Source organism: Mytilus galloprovincialis, chromosome 1 (assembly GCF_965363235.1).
Source record: "Mytilus galloprovincialis chromosome 1, xbMytGall1.hap1.1, whole genome shotgun sequence".
In the NCBI taxonomy this organism is placed as follows: Eukaryota; Metazoa; Mollusca; class Bivalvia; order Mytilida; family Mytilidae; genus Mytilus; species Mytilus galloprovincialis.
This window is the reverse complement of record NC_134838.1, coordinates 21,996,413-22,017,089: the sequence shown is the minus strand read 5'-3', so window position 1 is coordinate 22,017,089 and position 20,677 is coordinate 21,996,413. Positions and strand designations below refer to the sequence as shown.

Sequence of the window (20,677 nt, the reverse complement as noted above, 5' to 3'; positions counted from 1 at the left end):
ATTTTCATAAATTTAGATTTTAAGTGTCCAAGTTATGAGGAATATTTCTTAAAAAGGGTTTTCCCTGTTTTTGAACAATTCATATTGTACATGTTTTGGAATTTCTGTCATATTTTCGAAATCCTCTGGTTTTATCCATTTGAATGCCTTAAAACATTTTGATCGCTAACCCCAATTTTTCTGTTTATTAATATTAATTTGTACAATTATAAGCCATCCATTAAAGTCTTATGAAATCTTCGTTATTTTTTAATAGTTTTTGAGAACTTTAACATGTCAATGAAAAAGCTATGGAAAATCAAGAGAGAACATTTTCCGGTCAACATTTCAATGGCTAATATCTGGAAATCTGCATACGGACCTATATATTTTTTCGATCTTTGGGTTCTTTTTTTAATCCTCACTCAATATATAATAGTGTTATGAAAAGCATGTTATTTTGAAACTGAGTCGTGAACTTCCTGAAGCTCAAATTTGTTTGCCATTGGAAAACACAACGATATTTACATGTCTTAACCAACCAGGATATGTCAAAAGAATTATTCAATTTTATGTGTCTCTGTTATACTCTGAGTTAAAACTCACTTTCAGTGCTCATTTTGAATAACTTACTGTCACCTTTATCGTGTTAATTGAATTGTCAGTATTTGCTTCATTTTCAAAATTTTTCAGTTTTTGAAAAAAAAGGGGGGTACCTTTGATTGCAAATATTTTTGTAGATATTCAAATGCAAAGCAAAATGTATTATTTTATAATCAGTAAGACTTAAATGAGTGTGAAAAAAGCAATACAAAAGAAATAAAAGTGTTATTCGTGGGAAAAATTTGGTTGATTATATAGGAAACCACTGAAGCATGACTGGAGCGGGCGCCCCCCCCCCCCCCCCCCCCCCCCCTTAGGTCAGTATGCCCCCCCCCTTTTAGGAAAAGTTCTGGATCCGCCACTGCATGTGAACTAAGGCATTTTTGTGAAAATTGCCAAATTTTCATAGTTATCTGCCCTTGGTTAACTTCAATTATTTTATTCTTATTACATGCTCCTGGTATTGGACAAGCACATAAAGAACGTGGAAGGGTAAAACCGGCTTGTAAGCGCTCAAAATTTCATTAACCACGTGGACAATAGTGTAAAAACATAGAAAAAGAACACACGTTAAAAAAACACAATAATAGCACTGTTCCTTTGCTTTTTGGGAGTTTTAGTTGTGCATGGGCTGATTTTATGTCATGGATCATGCATACCCTATATCCTTGGTTTTTTTTCTATTCAAATCATAACGTATCGATCTGATAGTTTTTAGCGACAGGAGGTAGGAGTAAGGACTTTTGGTAGAAAAATATGTCAACTTTTGGTACATATTAAGCTTAGGGAGCTACCATTTGATTTTTATGGGGGGGGGGGGGGGGGGGGGGGGGGGGGGGGCTAGGATGAAATTTGAAAAAAATAGGCAGGACAGGAGTTTTGAGTAAAAAAAAAGGCAGGATGAGCAACTTGGTAAAAAAAAAAGGCAGGATGACAATTTGTGTAAAAAAAGTCAGGATAACTAGTAAAAAAAAAAGGCAGGACCGAATAGAGTAAAAAATAAAAAGGCAGGACAGAGATTACAACTAAAAAAAAAAGCAGGACAAAATTTTTCATCCTAGCCCCCCCATAAAAATCAAATGGTAGCTCCCTTATCAAACTAAACGGCAAAGAAACGAAAACAAATTCTTACCACAATGACAAATTATGAATGAGTTTATTCTAACTTAATAATTGCTGAGTTATACAGATTTCAAAATTACAAATGACCCTGTTTCGTAAACGTTGCAGAATATACAAATTATGTAGTTCAAAATGGATCCAACTATCATGGCATATATGATAAGTACTCAGTAAATACACCATTCTGCATCAAATCCAGTGATATACTTAGTACACTGCAGTTGCATGATCAAGTCTTATGTTTGAAAACTGTTTGTGTCAAATGTACTGTTTGACTAAAACAGTTACAAAATCTGACAAGGAATATTTTTTATACAGCCCATATAGTATTTGTGATGAACAACGTATACATAAATTAATCAAGTATATAAGCAACTAAATTTTACATAATTTTGATTGCTTAAGTGTTGTTTCCTTAAGAGACAGTGTCAGTAACTATCAAGTATTGTCCATATTATGACCGGAAAGTGAAAAAAAATATTTCCTTTTGATGTTTTGATATATGGTAGCATACATGATTGGTAATTCATATACATGTTACTGAAGTTGTATATCCACTGTTTCCATGGTAACGGATAAACCATTTTGTTGAAAAATGTGAATTGTTACAGTATTGTGTTTTATTTTGATATAGATCACAAATAAAAAAAATATTGCTCAGGCTGATTGTATGTGACATTTTCAAGTGTTCATAGTGATTAATAGCCCAAAAATATGTGTTAATTTGTTGTTTGTTAGATAAAATGGTCCTTTTTGATTCGAAATCAGAATTTTTCTTTTCTTCTGTGAAATGATAAAACTCAAAAACGCAACACAGTTGTGGAAATATTCGATATGTACTCCAAAATGAATAATTTGGACTAATAAGTTCAAAAATAAAAATTGGTAGCCAGCAACTAGAAAAGACAAAATTTGCTTCAGAACATAGTACTAAAAGTGCTTGTATTGAAGATGATTATCTCCCCTGATTGAACTCTTCGCCTAGAGATAAACTAAATGCACAGGAAGTTGACAAGATTGTCATTGTCAACAAGCAGACAAGCAGACGGTTTTGTTTTTCACACTCTGAAGCAATGATAATGTGGAACAGGAGGAGGAATCGTTATTAAACATGACAGAAAACAATGCCTGTAAGTTTCTTTAAAATTCATATTTACATTAAAATTCTGTATAACATGTATACTATAACATGGTATTGGTAATAAAAAAGTTTCTCAAAAGATAGTTCTAAACTAATGACTGACTTTGTCTTTGAATATAATCATGATGTCATAATGAAGGTGATAACTGTTCCTTCAGTGTAAACAGGGGAGGATCCAACCATTTAAAAAAGGGGGGCCCAACCCAGAGTAAAAGGGGTGTCCAACTATATGCTCCCATTCAAATGCAATCACTATTGGTTGTCATAAAAAAAAAGAGGGTTCCAAACCCCTGACCCCCCTATTGATCTGCCAATGGTAAGTTTTAGATAATATGTCAGATTATGGATGTTAGTAAACTTTGGGGGGGGGGGGTGATTTTGAAATCTCAAACAACAAACAAATATATTTTGTAAATTTATCATTCATAATTCAATTCAATTCAATATTTTATTGGAAAGAGCACAATAATGAGATTTTTCATAAGAATCCTGACTCAAACTTTTTCTTTTAATATATATGTTATTTAAAGATGCCCACCCTATTTATTTAACGCAATATTTTTTTTATCATGTCTATGACCTATAATGGTTTACTTTACATTGACCTATAATGGTTTACTTTACATTGACCTATAATGGATTACTTTTTCAAATTGTTATTTGGATGGAGAGTTAGGTCTCATTGGCACTCACACCATATCTTCCTATACCTATGAACATGATAAAATAAAAGGGCTTAAAAATAACAACCAGGTTTATCATTTTTGCATGCACATATGTTTATAATATAATATGAGACACATGCTGAGACTAAAGACTTCATGCTTGTTATAAATTTTTGGTCTATAATGTAAATAATAGAAAAAAGCCAGGTCAAGGAGGACATCAACCCAATAACTCAATTAGGCAAAAAACATTTAGAGGTTGACTTGTCCAAATAATGATGACGTCTGGCAAGGCTATTTTTTTTTTCTGGGACGCCTTCCTACTCCCAAAAAAAATTTAAAAAAGCCTTGCCAGACGTCATAACTATTTGGACTAGAGCTTCACATACATGTTTAAACAATGGTTATTTTTTTACACTGTGCCTATGATGGTGATTATGTTTTCTGGTCTGTATGTATGTCTGTTTGTAAGCCTGTACATATGTTAGATGCTCTGTTCCATATCAGGTTGAAGATTATTAGTTAAAGGTAAATTTACCCCCAAGTTGTGCATGTTGACTTGTAGTACAGTACACATGATCATTATAGTGTGAAATATTTAAATTTATTTAAGAATTGAATGCTTCTTTTTGTAACTTCATTAGGGTGTAAAAGTGTTGACCGAAGTACATTTTGTATGAAGTGTGTAAGCTCTTCATTCCAAAAATTTGGGCACAGTCAAAGCTTTTACAACCCTATAAGTTACAAAAAGAAGCATTCAATTCTTATAATTACTTTTTTAAGCTAGGATAAAGAAACCACAAGTCATATCATTTTTTTTTTATTTAATTCACCTGTGGACTTTATTGTGGGACCTTGTGTTATTATGACTGATATATATGCTTTATTGTGTAATGCAATTGCTTGAGGAATAACATGTGGTGTGCAGTTAGCCAATCAGAATAATAATGAAACATGCATTACCAAAAATGCCCTAATTTCATTGTTATTGAAAGTATATAGTTCATGCCATTCTATTTTTATGCAAATTATCTAATTTGTCCATAGCTTACTGTTTAAAATACAAATATTATTATTATTCAATAGATCAAGAGGAAAAAGATACAAAAGGGAAATTCAAACTCATAAGTTGAAAATAAACCATGGCTAAAAAAGAAAAAGACAAACATAAGTACATAAAAAACAACATAGAAAACTAAAGACTGAGCAACACAAACCCCACTAAATTTTGATGTGAAACTAGGTGCTCCAGAAGGGTAAGCAGATCCTGGTCCACATTTGCAGCAGTCGTGTTGCTTATATGAGTTCAAACTAGTTGATAAGTTACCTATTCTAATCATGAAGGGAAAACAATCTTAAATTGTTTCATCTATATGATCTAGGTAGCAATTATAAATGTGATTATAATTGCCAATAAGACCAGCTTGTACAAATAACATAGAGTATAATTAATCAAATGAAAGTCACTTGATATTGTCTTCAACAATGAGCAAAACACAATCATTTGACAATACTGTATTATAATATAGTAAAGTCTGCTATAAAAGTTTGCTAAAAGGTGTAAAACAAATTATTATTAACCATTGTTAACTAAACTTCTCTTAAATACATTCACATTATGATATTCATACATGTATTTGTATTTACAGGCGAGTCACAATTTGTTTGCAGTTTTGTTAATTCAACAGTACAGCAGTGTGGCTTAATTGAATATAAAAAGACCTGGCCAAGTCGAATTCTTCCCCTAACATGTTGTAAAGATTCCGTGGACTCGCATCTTTACAAATATTCAATAAGTCGTAGGAGTATTGACAGTGAAAGTTCATTATTGAAGATAAGAGCTGGTCTTTTTGAGGAAGATGATGATACTCTAACTATATGCCCGAAACACAGGTACCTAGGCTACTTTTATTATAAGAATAAGAATAACTTTCCAGAACTTAAGCCCTTGTCTATCCAAATTATGATTAATTTTCTAAAGTTGTAACTGCTGAAAATGTCAATTACCACATTCCTGATAGGATTTGTGCAATGACCCCATGTATATGAGAAAAAAAATTGAGGTGTGCTATAAAGATTAGGGTAACTAGATCATTGTATTTATTTGAGTCTAAAAAATAAGTTGTTTTTAGAAGAAAAAAAGTCAATCCACCCTCAAATGAACAATCTGTACTGAAGTAATAACAACATTTTTTCTGGCTGTTTTTGTTGTGATTTTTACATAGAATTTATTGTTCTAGTAAGTTATTACCTTTTATTTTTTCAATTTTTAAAGGTTTGCTCTTGGCGTTGGTTGGAGACCAAGTACACTATGTTCCATAGGATGGAAATGTACAAACAGTAAGAGCAACTTGAAAGGCACTATCACAAAGGAGCAGTCTATTTTTCTCAAGAAATATCATCATGTCCTACTTGGAATTGGATCAGGTTTGTGCATGCTTACATGTATTTTGTTGCTGTTCCAATTGCCAGCTCATATATATGAATCAAATGTTCATGTGAGCTAGTACCAATAACTTGGTAGTCTGCATGTGACTCTTTGAACAAAAAATCTGATGTACATGTCATTTTGATCCTGATACAGACATACATTTGGTTATCAGAAATTGTGTCACTGAATACAATAAGCTACATGTACCCCAGCTAAATTAGACAGACCCCCAATAACAAATGTAAACACATACATCTAGACTAGAGGTAAACATACAATCTTCACCAAATTACACATTTCAACAATATGTCAGACATCATCCCAAGTCTATAAAAGTTGTACAAAAAAAAATCTCCACAGGAAAATTTTTTAAGAACATAAAAGAATAAACATGCAAAAACTACTAACGATGTACCTAACTTGGGACATGCATATAAAAAAAAATGAACCACCCGTTTTGTACTATCATTTATAAGCAAATTAGCCCAAGGAGCCAGGAGAAGTGAATCAGCCATATGATCATTCTTATTTTTTAAATGAAAATGAATGTCTTGAAATATGCTTTCTTGCTACAATTAAATTTTCAATTTCAATTTTACAGGGGTGTGTTCAAGATGCAGAAAAGAACTTGTTCAAAGAATGGCAGACAAGGAAAACAGAGTTGAACCAAATGTAAGTCAAAACAAGGATATGAAAATTTTCTTACCAGTATGTTCTATTTCTATCAAAAAAAATAATTTAACGTTCTGTGCTCTTTTGCTTTAAATCAGTTCCTGTTAAGTCATTATTGCTTTTTAAGTAGAATTATCACCCAAAAAATATTGGCCTACTTTTGATTATTGGAAGCAACATAGATCTGTTTATCTGGAGTAATAGATTGATATTCAGGTTGCATTGGTAATTATGCCACCTATATTAGATTTGTACGTCTGCTCCTTCATATAATTTCCTACTAGATACGTGTGATAATGGAACATGTTTCAATTGTTTGACACAATGGGATACTGACTGAAGCACATTAAAATTTCTATACTGACAGGTTCATTTAACTCATTATTGCAATAGGGCTTAAGATAAAACCTTTACAGCTGATTTCCTAATGCTTGCAAAGTAAAACTTTGGTTGGCTTGCTTGCTTTGTTTGTATAATTGTTTATACAAGATTTTTAGACAAGATTGACATCTTATAACAATAAATGTATAGGCAAAGTTTAACCTGTAAATATCATATTCTAATATGATTGTACAATATACAAACAAAGCAAGCGAGCTAACCAAAGTTTTGCTCTACTTGTATTAGGAAAATAGCTGTAATTTATAATTCAGCTGATAGCTAATATTTATTAAAGTATTGAAATTTATATTTACTTAAGATTTGAATTTCATTTGTTGATTTAGTTCAGAGCAGGATTCATAATAATATCCACTAACCTCTTCTCGTCTAGATATGCATGTAATATTTTCCCATGGACTTTGAACATTAAATGGACAATGATTCATCTACCCACCCCTTATTATATACTAGTATTTACAATTATTATAATAGTTAAACCATTTTGTAAGACATTTCAGTCAATGACCTTCTTTGGTTTCTCTATTATCCTTCTATGTCACCTACATAGACATATGGCATAATGAAAATAAAAATATGCAGTATGTTTGCCAATGAGACAACTATCCACCAAAGTTCAATAACCGTTTCACAGATGATATTAGATATTCAACTTATATTGTAACTTCCATACCCTTCCCTTTTCATGAATATGACCTACCAAATTAGACCATTTACCAAGTTTGTAATAAAAGGGAGAAAACCTATACGTTTAGTCAGCTATAAGTAATAATGGTCAGTTTAAAGTTGTAAAGATGAGATAAATGTGTGTGTTCATCTTTTTCACTCTGTTATCTTTTTTCAGCCTTCAAGTAGCATGAATAGTAATTGCAATGTTGAAGCTTCTGAGTCTACAAATGCTGAATTTATAATGGAAGAAACAAAAGAAGAGGCAAGTCTTTTATACAATTGTTTTAAGAACAATAGTATAATATATACATTCTGTAGTCCTGTAATCATAAAACCAAAGAGGTTACTCTATGTCTATATTCCACATGGTACACACATTATGTCCTGTAAAACTGATGATAACCATATTATATGGTAACATGCATTATGTGACTATTACTGTGACTATTGCATGGCAATAGAAAGTCCCATACCGGGTAAAAAAAAAAGGCAGAACACTCATTATTTTAGTAAATTTTCTAAGTTAAAGGAACTTAACTCTGTACAAAATCATCAGACTGGAACAAAATTTCCAACTTGATCTCATGATAAACAAATATATACCAATTATCAAATCATTATCTTCAAGCATGAAGAAAAAAATTGTTAAAAACTTGTCAGACAAATAGACAGACAAACCTAAAGTCGCCTACTCTTCATCAGTAGGGACTAATAAAAATGATAAAATAGTTGTAAAGGTATTTTTCTTTTACAGATTTCACAAATTGATGGTTATGGTGAAGTCACACAATGCAAACAGACAGTACAGGGTGCAAAGAAAGCTGCATTTTTACAGATTGATGAGGTAATAGTCATCATATTCAATCACATTTTGGTAGTCTATATAATTATTTATAATAAACCATTTGATGGTAGACTGCTTGCAACTGTATACACCTGGTTGTCTCCTAAATGATTGAGATTTATACAGAAAGCAGCAATAGTTGAAATATTAGACTTGTGTCTTGCTGGTATAAACAAATTGCTATTGAAAAATTGTTCATGGTTATATAATTCGATAACTTTTTTCGCTCACCTGACCCACAGGCCAAGTAAGCTTATTTAGTCTATGGCCTTCATTATCCGTACTTGTTTTTCTTTGTTGTCCTCTGTTTATTATTTCTAACTATACAAGATGGATGTCATTAATTCTATTCTAGTTGCAATGTTTGTAAGAGAGAGTCTATTACTAATTATGCACATAGAATTATTTGAGTGACGCAGGCTCTTTAGAGGCTCTATTTTTATAACAGATGAAATCAAATTAATGATTACAATCATATTTATAACTAGGCTTCAAATAAAAGACATGCCAAAAAAAATCTCTAATTTATTTATAGTCAAGCGGAGATAACTCTTAATTGATTAACTTTTTAAAAATTCAATTTCAATAATTGATGACATTTGTCTTTTCATTTATTACACAATATGCTCATTGGTTCAGACTGTAATGATAGTACTGTATATTTAAATTCATAATGGGTACTTATATTTGTAGGGTATGCAAATTTTATACATGTATATTTTGATATTGATTTACTTACTCTTCAACCATATGAAATGAAAATTTTCGTTTTCAATGTTTTCTAGTGTTTATTCAACTAAGAAACCATTAAATCATGTTTATCATATATATTTGAAACAAAACCACATATTTTAAGCAAATTGTATGTTGTGATAACATTTTCTGCTTCAAAACTATTTGATTAATCTTTAATGGGACATGCAATTATCAAATTGGTTTGCAAGGCACTGAGTATGTTTTTTTTATTATTCAATTCTATCAGATATATTGACTTAAATTGTTTTTGAATTTGATACGTTTGAAATTGGAAATTAAATAATTTACATCTATGTTTCAGGAAAATTTGCAAACAAACTGCCTTAGCATGGACAGCATGGACGACTGCATATCTGAATCTGTGTATTCACAGTCATCTCAATATTCAGAGTGGCAAGATTCACAGGAAAGTCCATCAAGAAAAAGGAAAATGTCACTGAATTCTTTTCTGGAAACAGTAGATATAAGTCCTGTGAAAAAAACGTTAACTGTTGACTTTGATCTTGCATCTGAGAGGACAAAAAATGATTATGTCAGGAAAGCAAAAAGAATAATGCACAGTGTACTTGGTATATTGGTTCCACAACAGGAATCACTATTTGAGGAGGTTCTATATGAATCTAATGCATACAAAGATCAGACTCTTGAGTCATTTTCAAAAGCATATAGCAGTATGTCAAGTTGGGGAACACAGAGACAAATTCTCTCTCTTCTAGTACAAGATTACAGTTACAATCAACTCAAAGACTATATTCCAGATTTATCAAGATACAAATTTTCATCTGCTCGTAAACATGCTGAGGTTGTTGGTGTTGGCAAGCCAGTTTTACAGAAAAAACAATTTAGAGAAAAGGCTACTATTCAACAGATAGAAAACTTTTTAGAGTTCATACTTTCACCAGCTATAATGACTGATTCACCATTTGGAGAATGCACTTATAAAATCTCATCTGGTATTACACTCAAAGTTCCTAAGATTATTCTAAATAGTGTGCGTACAAGAACAGTAACACTGTATTTAAAGTATTGTGAAGAAACCCAGAACGCTGATATTCTATCTGAAAGGACTTACATGAGACTGCTTGAAGCCATTGAGCCTAATGTGAGAAAGTCCATGAAAGGTTTAGACAATTTTGCTGCTGATGGTAGCCAGGCTTTCGATAACCTGAAAAGTGTGGTAATGACATTAGGAAAAGGAGGTAAAGGACAAGAATGGGCAGAAAAGATCAGCAAGCAGCTCATGGAAGGGAAGCAGTATTTAAAACTGCACTACAAGGTATTTCTATATTATGAACCCTTTCTATTTGTAATGTTACACTATTGTTTCAGAAAAGGGTAAAAGATTGGTGAATTACAAATAGTGATCATCATCAACATAATTTTGACCTGTCTGTCAGACCACTTGTCTTCAACCATTTTGTTTTGACCAGATAGGTTTTTGTATTAATAACCTTCATTTCTTGATGGATCTCGTTCAAATGTTGTATATATGTCATAATTGTAAATTATTTTTAAATGCAGTCAAACTTTTACTATAAATAAAGGACTGGTACAATGTATGTTTCAATAAAAACAAATTATATGACACTCAGCTAATTAATGATTTGTCAGTAATTATTTAGTAAATAATTTGAGAATCTGGTTGATATTTTTATCATATTTCTTTGTGCATACCAAAATATAAGAAATTGTTGTATTTGTGTATACGAAATATAAAAAATGAAGATGTGGTAGGATTACCAATGAGACAACTCTCCTCAAGTGAAGACTGACACAAACAATTACATTTGTATCATGTGTATGTCACTGTACGTCCTTCAAAAGTGAGGCTTTTTTTAAACTTTCTGTTTCGTACTGCTTTACTTTCTTTAAAGGTATAGCTTACAGTATATTTTTTGTTTTTCAGTTACATGTTAGTTTGGACTCAGAAGTTCCTGATCATTGTGGCAGATTTGGCCTGTCATCTGAAGAAAACAGTTTCTGTAGTAAATGTACACATACCCATCATCTTTCTTGTAATGACTGTGAAGCTCTGACCACAACTTTGAAATTGATAGAGGATGCTGCAGATAGCATAACATATACAAACCAAGAACAACAAGATGACACAAAATACATTATTGTACAGGTATTTATTCAACATTATAAAGGGCACTATTTGTTTTGTTTTTTTATATTGGACAGTGTCTACACACTACATGCACTAGGATACATTTAAAAATGTAGCAAAAAAACATGATAAATGTTCAAAATAATAAGCCCCAACTACTAAAGACTTTTGCACATGCCCATATCATGTACACAATTTTAATCATAATCACAATCCCGAATAGCAGCATTAAATGATTTTTCATTCATTAAGAGTTTGGAACTTTGTTCAGCAAAATTTGTGAAAGAGAGTACAAATTTTGTGTAGCCAACTACTAGAGTTTTCTACCTAGATCCCTTAAACTTAAAAGGAAGACTGCACTTATGATGAAATTGTTTGCCTGATATTAAGGAATTGTTTGAGGTTTTTTTTCTTATTTGTCCAGATTTGAGAGGTAACTTTTCAGTAAATTGTAAAACTTATAGCTGACTATTGGGTATGGGCTTTGCTCATTGTTGAAGGCCGTACCGTGACCTATAGTTGTTAATGTTTGTGTCATTTTGATCTTTCGTGGTTAGTTGTTGTCTCATGAGCAATCATACCACATCTTCTTTTTTTATATTTGATGTAATTGCAGTTACATAGTAAACATTCTACATTGATAAGTCATATATTTTGCAACCTGGCTATTTTGAGACTTTGACACATTTTTATTTATTTAATTACAGGGTATTAAAACAATTATAGAGTGGAAGAAACACATTGTGAGATCTGTCAACCAAGACAGGGCAAGGGGGAAAGTTTTAGACACATTGCAACCAAATGAAGCTTTAATTGAAAGAGACTGGGCAATGAAATTTCTTCCATTACAGTATAGGTATATACATGTTTTATATATATATATATGTGTGTTTTATTAAATTAAATGTATTTTAAATGAATTCATATTTGGTCTGCAACTTGACAATGAAGAGTTGTAAATGTGGAACTGCCATATAACTACTTCCTGTTTGCAAATACTTTTTTAGCCACATGATATAGACTATATTTTCACATTTCTTCTACAACTATAATTGCCATATTTTATGTAACAATTACATCAATATTTAGATAATCAGTCCAACAAGTTATAGATGCATACATAGTTTCATTATACAATCTACAATCTGACCAAAAAATGTGAGTTGGTCATAAAGATTTTATAGTGTTCTGTCTAGATAGAAAATGACTAGCCTTTGTGTATGTCTATATTCTTAGTTTCTGCATTTGAACATCAATACTTTTCACACATTCTGTTTAAAAATAAGGAGATGTGATTAAATACTATCCAAATTAGATCAAAAGGACAAAGATGCTTACAGATACAGGTTACAGCCTTCAACAATGGACATAATCTATAATGTATTGTAAGCTAGAAAAGGGCTGGTATGACAATATGAAAAACAATGCAACAGAGAAAACTAACATGTACACATAATAAAAGAGAAAAAATAGCAGACAGCAACCCAATCTTAGTTCACTGGATTACAGGTTCTCATTCTTGGACAGGCACAAAAACATGTGTTTTACAGTTTTGTGTGTGCTCAACCCCACCTATAAATATGCTAGCACAATTTTTTTTTTTATTGTTGAAGGCACCTTAACATACATATTTTACTTGAACACCTGTGTTTGTGCTATTTTTTTGTTTTTCAAAGTAAATTTATTTTTCAGAGAATCTCAGTCTAATTGGTTTGCCAAACGTGGTCTTTCCTGGCATGTCAGTGTCATAACATTCCAAGAAAAAGAAGGAAAAAACAGTTTGACAGTTCTGCACATCTTTGATACTGCTACGCAAGATGCTGTCACTTCCAATGCTATATTGAAAGACCTACTACACCATGTCAATTCCACTAACAACAATGTTGACACTCTGTATTTAAGATCGGACAATGCTGGATGTTACCATTCATCATATGGCATATTGTCAGTCACTGCTCTGAATGACAATCTGTACAATATAAAAGTAAATAGGATGGACTTTTCTGATCCACAAGGTGGAAAGTCAATTTGTGACAGAAAGGCTGCCCATGTCAAAGCATGCATAAGAAGATATGTAAATGAAGGCAATAATGTAATAACAGCTATAGAATTCAAGTCAGCTGTAGAAAAAACAATGAAAAATGTTAAAGTAGTTGTTGCATTGCCACCTAGTCCCATCAAAATTTCAAAAACATCCAAGATTGAAAATATAAGTTTTCTGTACAATTTTTTCTTTTCAAACAATGAAATTACAGCTTGGAAGCAATTCGAAATTGGCATTGGCAAAGTTTTCTCTTCCAAATCTTTAAATGAAATTCCATCTCTTGTTAAAAAATGTGAAAGTACTGTGATATGGAGAATCATTGCTCAATCATCCTTGAATACAAGCATTCCAGTACCTGTAACTAGAAATGAAGAGCTTGAAGAAGAAGACAACATTTGTAGTAATGTATTTACATGTCCTGAAGACGGTTGCATTGCAACATTTTTGAAATATGGACAATTATGTAACCACCTCGACAGAGGTAAACATACCTTCCCTAAGAATAATTTGAATATAAAGGAGCGTACACAAATCACACATGCTTCTTTAATGGAAAGCAAAAGTTCTGCTGAAAAAGTACTTCATTCTGGTACAACACATGCATTACAAGCAGAATCTACATTAAAGAAAGGATGGGCATTAAAGAATAAGCGAGAGGTAAAGAGATTTTCAAAAGAGCAAATAGAATACATGACAGAGAAATTTCAGTTTGGTGAATCTACTGGATATAAGTGTGACCCAGATGATGTGGCAAAAGAGATGAGACATGTAAAGAACAGTAAGGGCATCCGGAAATTTCAACTTGAACACTTTCTTTCTCCTTCTCAAATTGCTAGTTTTTTTAGCAGGCTTTCACTAAAAAAAAGACAAGCATCAAATACTGTTTATGACGATTGTGATATGATAGCAGAAGAATCAAGAACTGAGATGTCTCAGCTAACTGTATTAGCAAATACTGTACAGTAAACATTTAACATTTTTGGTCTTTTCCCAATACCTCTGATCTGATTGATACATGTAGTTTAAATTAAAAAAAATCTTCTCTATAAATGCTTAAAAAATAATACTTTAGTTTGTTTGATGTAAGTTTAACATCAAGTAGCAAATATCTGATTTGAAACTTTCATCTTTTTTGTGAAAAACTCTAGATCCGACATCAAAATATCCAGTACCACAGCCTTTTCCTATACATGTATTTTGAATATTAAAAAAATCATACCCTTATATATATATATTTAACCAAAAATAGACCTATATAGCATTATTTCACTTCTTCATGGAAAGATATCTAACAAATATCTGATGTAATTATCACTGAGGTTAAAATTGCAATTTTAGAAAATGTTCAGTTGAATAATTAGTAGATGATGAATTGACCAAAAACCTGATCAACTATCTGTAAAAAAATTACCTGCCCTTAAATATATTTAATACAAAGCTAATTCACTCCCACTATTATTATGAATACAAAAACGGAATAATACAGCCTTCAACAATAGACATGAGTTTACTAAATATATGAAGATCTAAACCATTTACATAAATTGTGAATGAACTAAGCAGAAACAACATTAAGTCCCAATTGATGTAAAACTGATGCTATTATATAGTATCATCTGATGATGCAATTTTAAGGTATTTATGTAATTTGATGTGTGATCAAGCTGGTTTTGGTAAAACAAATACATTTTTGTGCAATGAACACATGCCATGGCTTATTTTGTCTTGATTTTTAAAAGAAAGTGGTACAATCTCGTGTTTGTAAATTTTAGTATGGTTTTGTGAATATCAAAAAAGTTAATTGAGATAATGTGTACCTTCTGTGCTGACAATGATTGATAAAGTATGGACTTTCACAGCTAACCGTGTTGAAGAAAGATGTGCAGGTTGTTATTGATTGTGTTTACTGTTAATGGAATACAGGATTAAATGTGAACACCTTGTTTAATATTATTATAAAAAAAAATGGTGCAATTCCAAAGTGTCATTAAAAGATTGAAAATTTTAGCAAAAACTTTACCCTGTTGTTAAGGTAATTTAAATGTTGCTTAGTATTTCATTTTTGCTGCTTTCAGTGCAGATGTTATCTTCTGACATTGCATGTATATATTTTTTTTAAACAATTATCATACCTTGCTATGTAAAAAAAAAATGTGATTTTTTACTAAAAAACTTCTTTTACTGAACACCAATTATGTTGAAATGGAATAGTTGTTATGGCTAAAAGGGCTGTTGGGTCATATTTTTTTTTATAGTATTGTTGTAATTCAATGTTGCTTGTAAATACTTTCTAGATACATGATAAAACATTTGAACATGACCAGAAATTAAAATTTAAGCAACATAGGCCTGGTTCAAAGGTAGTTTTTAATGTTGCTATGGTGTAAATCCGGTTGCTATGGGCTTTTTTTACTTGTGAAAATGACTGTTATCAAATTGTTCTTTGACCCTGTTATGTTTTCCATTTAAAATGTTTACTAAAATGAAAAAAAAAATATTGTTGGTCATCACATTGTATCCAAATATTTCCTGATCAATTTGTGAAATTACCCAAAAAATGGAAATTTTTTGTTAAATTTTTTTTTCTTTTAGATCATGGGCTACCAAATTTTATTCGATAAGTTGATAGTACAGTTAATTTGCTTCAAGAAAATGTGATTTAGAAAAGTCAGCTCTGTTGCGTTTTTAAGCAGGGGACTTGAACAATTGTAACGCATTTTTCTTGATTTTTAACCGAAAACACATGTTTTCTTCAAGTTACCATAGCAACTACAAAATAATATATAAAGTTACAACTGACATATTGTTATTTGTTATAATTGATCATATCCTTATGGGAATTATTGAAAATAAATATTATCTACAGTTTCTTTGTTGTTTTGACATGCTAAAATGCCATATTTTTGATGATTTTCCCAAAATTATAGACTATATAGCATGCTATATGAGCTTCGTTACTATGGAAACAGTTTAAGTACGATATTTGCACAAATATGGTAAAAAATGTTTTTTAGGTTATATTTCCTATGATTTAGCATAGTTTTTATGTGAATTAAAAAAAATCACATTCCTTATGAAGCTAAGTGCTTACTGACTTGGCCTCTTAACGTCCAGTTGCAAATATTTATAGTATATGATGCATATGAGGACTACATGTTAATATCATTGTTTTTTTATTGACAACCAATCTGTGACTGTTCATTTGAAATACTGAAAGTATTATTAATCAAAATGAAAGGTTATACATGTGTACTTAAACAATATAACTTAATTTAATAGTGTATACATTTGTAAAATGGCTGATTCTTTTGTCTATATGGACACGCTATGCACAGTGAATTGCTAATAATGCAATCATGTATTTATTAAGATTAATATATTTTGGATCATTTATCTGCAATGTATACAATAGTTGGATCTTATACAATAGTTGGATCTAAAATCGTGCTTGTTTTAATTTGCTATGAATTAGTTGGTAAGTGTATTTTACATACTTCAAGTCACCGGTTCTACCAAGATATTTAATTTATTGAATCATGTTATATATAATTATGTCAATTAATTGTATCTGATTGTATGCCCTTCGTGGGCCCTGTAATTTGGGAAATAAAAATATTCTATTCTTTTCTAATTTTTTTCTATTCTATGGCAATTCTGATGAATAAACAGAGATCTGGGGTATATAACAAAATGACAACAAACCAATGACAAATTAATGAGACAGCAATCCAACGACACATTTTAAAAACGAAGAACCGATGTATAGATCAATGAGACAACAACCCAACGACAAATTACACGATTATTTGAAAGTAATACACCAATGAGGCAGCACCCTAACGACACATTCAACGAAGATTAATAATAACAATAAACAATACAAGGAATCTTTATATAGTAGCAACATTTTCAATAAAATTTTAGAATATTTAAACTATATTAGCAACTTTTTTCCAGGTCAATTTGTGAGTGGTGAAGGAAATGACAGTTCTTCAAGGTATAACATATATACTTATACACTTTACTTGGCGTCCATCGGAAATATTTTGATATTCTTATCATGAAACACTAAAATAAGTTAATGAAACCTTGTTAGGATGAAAATTGAAAAATGAGATTATAGAGTGGTTAGGCAGCAACCATTTGATTTTTTTCTTTCAATTTTAGCATTACATATAGTGGCAGCTGAGGGTGAAACAAACAATTTTTTTTTCTCAGAATCAAAAACAAATTATTTTTTTCTCCAAAAACTGGAAACAAACTTTTTTTTCCAAAAAAAACCATAGCCCCCCCCCCAGAAAATCAAATGGTTGCTGCTTACAGGTCGCATATCTTCGATACAAACTGTTTATTCTACCTACAATCAAAACCAACGATTTATGAGAGGTACAAACCAGAAACTAACGGTCACAAATTATTCTTTTGTCTCTTCGCGTTTGAAAGGAAATTTTTAATTTTTGGGTAATAAGAATGACCCTCGTCAAAGTTCTTTCCCGTACCATTGCGCAGTGCCGTGGCGAATGAAATTAACAAACAGGTGCTAGCATTAAAGTAATTCAAATATTTTCCTTCGTTCCCAATTTGTTTGAAGAGGTGTTGGACACCAGGTCCTTGGGGCATGTACCCCTTTTGATGTGTAAACTTATTTTCACTTATTTTGTGTGTTTCTGCTCTTATCCACATGAAAATACCAGTAACAATAGTAACAATAGTTTCTATATAGATAAAAATCCTGCATCAGTCATGCCCAGGCCAAGCACCTGTGGACTTGATGATACATTTTCAAGCGATCCTCAGTCTTTTGGGTGCAACCGAAAATTCAAAATAATCGTTACATTTCGTCGTAAGTCATTTTCAGTTAAGAAAAAGAATGTTATTAACACAATTTACTTTCAATCAAACCATACATGCTTATAGTTCTCAATGAGTATGCCTTCATAATTTCATAAAGTGTCTATACATTTATATATATAAATCAAAACAAGTTGCTTTTTTTGAAAAAAACGTCAAAACGTGAACCTTAGAACTTTTTTTTTATGCAAATCTTATTTCAACTGAATTGTAAATTATACCTCAGTGTTTTCATTATCATCTGTGTGGAGGATAATATTTTCTTTTTATTGTAAATCAGGACAATTTGGGTATGTTGAGAGTGGTGTTAAATATAAAGTGAGGAGATAATTAATGTTTTTATTTCGATATTAATTTTTACCAACGTGAAAGGTCAAACTACTACCAATGGATGACACTTCTATAGGGTTCTTATTGGTAGAGGTAATATTTCACCTAAGTCCAACAGCCATTTTATTTACTTTTCTGTGAAAAAAAAACCCATATTAGATAGATATAGGCAGATGCGGTATGAGTGCCAATGAGACAAGTCTCCATCCAAGTAATAATTTATAAAAGTAAACCATTATAGGTCAAGGTACGGCATTTTAACACAGAGCTTTGGCTCACACCGAACAGCAAGCTATAAAGGGCCCAAAAAAATACTAGTATAAAACCATTCTAATGGGAAAACTAACGTTCTATATAAAAACGAGAAACGAGAAACACGTATGAACTACATAAACAGACGACAACTACTGTCCATCAGATTCCTGACTAAGGACAGGTGCAAACATTTGCAGCGGGATTAAAGTGGATCCCTACAGATATAGCAATTTTTTTTTCACCATTGAATTTTTCTTGAAATTTGCATACATATACTATGCAATGGCCTCTATAAAAATTTGGGTTAAAAATAGTATGTCACCAGACTCGTTTCCATGGTAACGGTCACCAAAGTTGGTACATCACGTGTATGCATAAATACATACCTGATGTAGAAACTCTGGATTTTTTTGCAGCCTTTGAAAGTATTTTGAAAGGTTTGTTCTTCATTTATTACAAAATTATTATTTAGAATGTAAATAAAACACAAATGATGGCAGTTTTATTCATATTCATTGATTTCGGCTCCAATTTCATCAACACTGCTCCACACGATTATTTTGCTTCATAGAATATGGAATGTTTATTCCTACCAATAAGACAAAAGCAACTTACTTATCATTTGTTTGTGCATGCCGTAAAACCCTGTTCCACATAAGAAATGGGTTTGGATCCAGCAAATACATTTAATTTGCTGCTTATACATGTATACTTAATATACCTGTCCGAAATCAGGAGCCTGTTTTTGTTTGTTTGCTTATTATCGTTGTTTGGCTTAAAACATTGCCATTAATTTGATGCATATATGTGCATAGTGCTGAACATATACCACCCATGGGCGCTCTTATAACTTGTTTGTATAACTGTTCATTAATCCCAAATTCATTGTTTCTTAGAAATAATTTAACAAATGCAGTTAAACCTTTTTTGTTGGGAATCTTTAAAGGATATTCTTGTGCATCAATTAATTCTACTGCATTGATAATCGTTTCTTTTAAATTAACAATGATCATATTTGTGTACATTTACGTTACATCATGGGCAATAAGAAAGCATTCCCTTTTTATCTTGTGTGTAACTTTATTTTATTAATGAAATCCGTTGTATCTAGAATTCAATTCTAAAGTTATGCCTCTTCAATAATGCTGTTATAGTAGGTTGTTTTCTATGTGTTGAATAACAACTAACGAGAGCTAAAGGTTCTGATGATTTATTGTACCAATATATAAAACAAGTCTGAAATAGCAATACAACATATATAAATAACAAGCTATTTCATATAACATACATATATATACTTTTACGAATATCACAGGTTATTAACATACTATATAGTAAAAAATCATTTCTGTAGATCACCGAAAGGGGAAGTGGTCTAGAACACAGTATTATTTTATTTAGGGGGTTCACTATACACGCAAATTTTTATTAGTCTTCACTTCAAGGTTAATCGAGCAAATTTTATTTAATAAGGCTTTTTACAGTTTTTTTTACCCCACTACGGGCTCATAAGGATCTTAAATCTGATTTTATTGCTGTGTCCACAATAGACACAGCAATATTATTCTACGTATTTCACCTGTATCGGTTTGGACAATTCCATGGACTATTCCATACACACACCATTATGCTTAAGGGGTTTTCATATGTCATGTCAAGATGATATAGGCTATTTACCGTTGTTTGCCACAAAAAAATCTGGTAAAGTCACTTTTCTGAAAAACCAATATAAATATAGTTAACATATTTATATATTTAATCTAACTGTGTTCATTGACCCGAATTTTTTAATGACAACACACACCT

General features: G+C 31.3%; 1 protein-coding gene across 1 annotated transcript; it reads left to right on the top strand.

Annotated features, from left to right (window-relative positions):
• Positions 1 to 2,486: 2,486 nt before the first annotated feature.
• On the top strand, positions 2,487 to 16,305 carry LOC143069136 (uncharacterized). Its single transcript, XM_076243621.1, has 10 exons — positions 2,487 to 2,834; positions 5,160 to 5,403; positions 5,786 to 5,937; positions 6,543 to 6,613; positions 7,857 to 7,943; positions 8,436 to 8,525; positions 9,583 to 10,557; positions 11,188 to 11,409; positions 12,099 to 12,247; positions 13,084 to 16,305. Exons 1-10 carry the CDS (start codon positions 2,816 to 2,818, stop codon positions 14,399 to 14,401), a joined length of 3,327 nt encoding a protein of 1,108 aa, XP_076099736.1. The 5' UTR covers positions 2,487 to 2,815; the 3' UTR covers positions 14,402 to 16,305.
• The last annotated feature ends 4,372 nt before the right edge of the window (positions 16,306 to 20,677 follow it).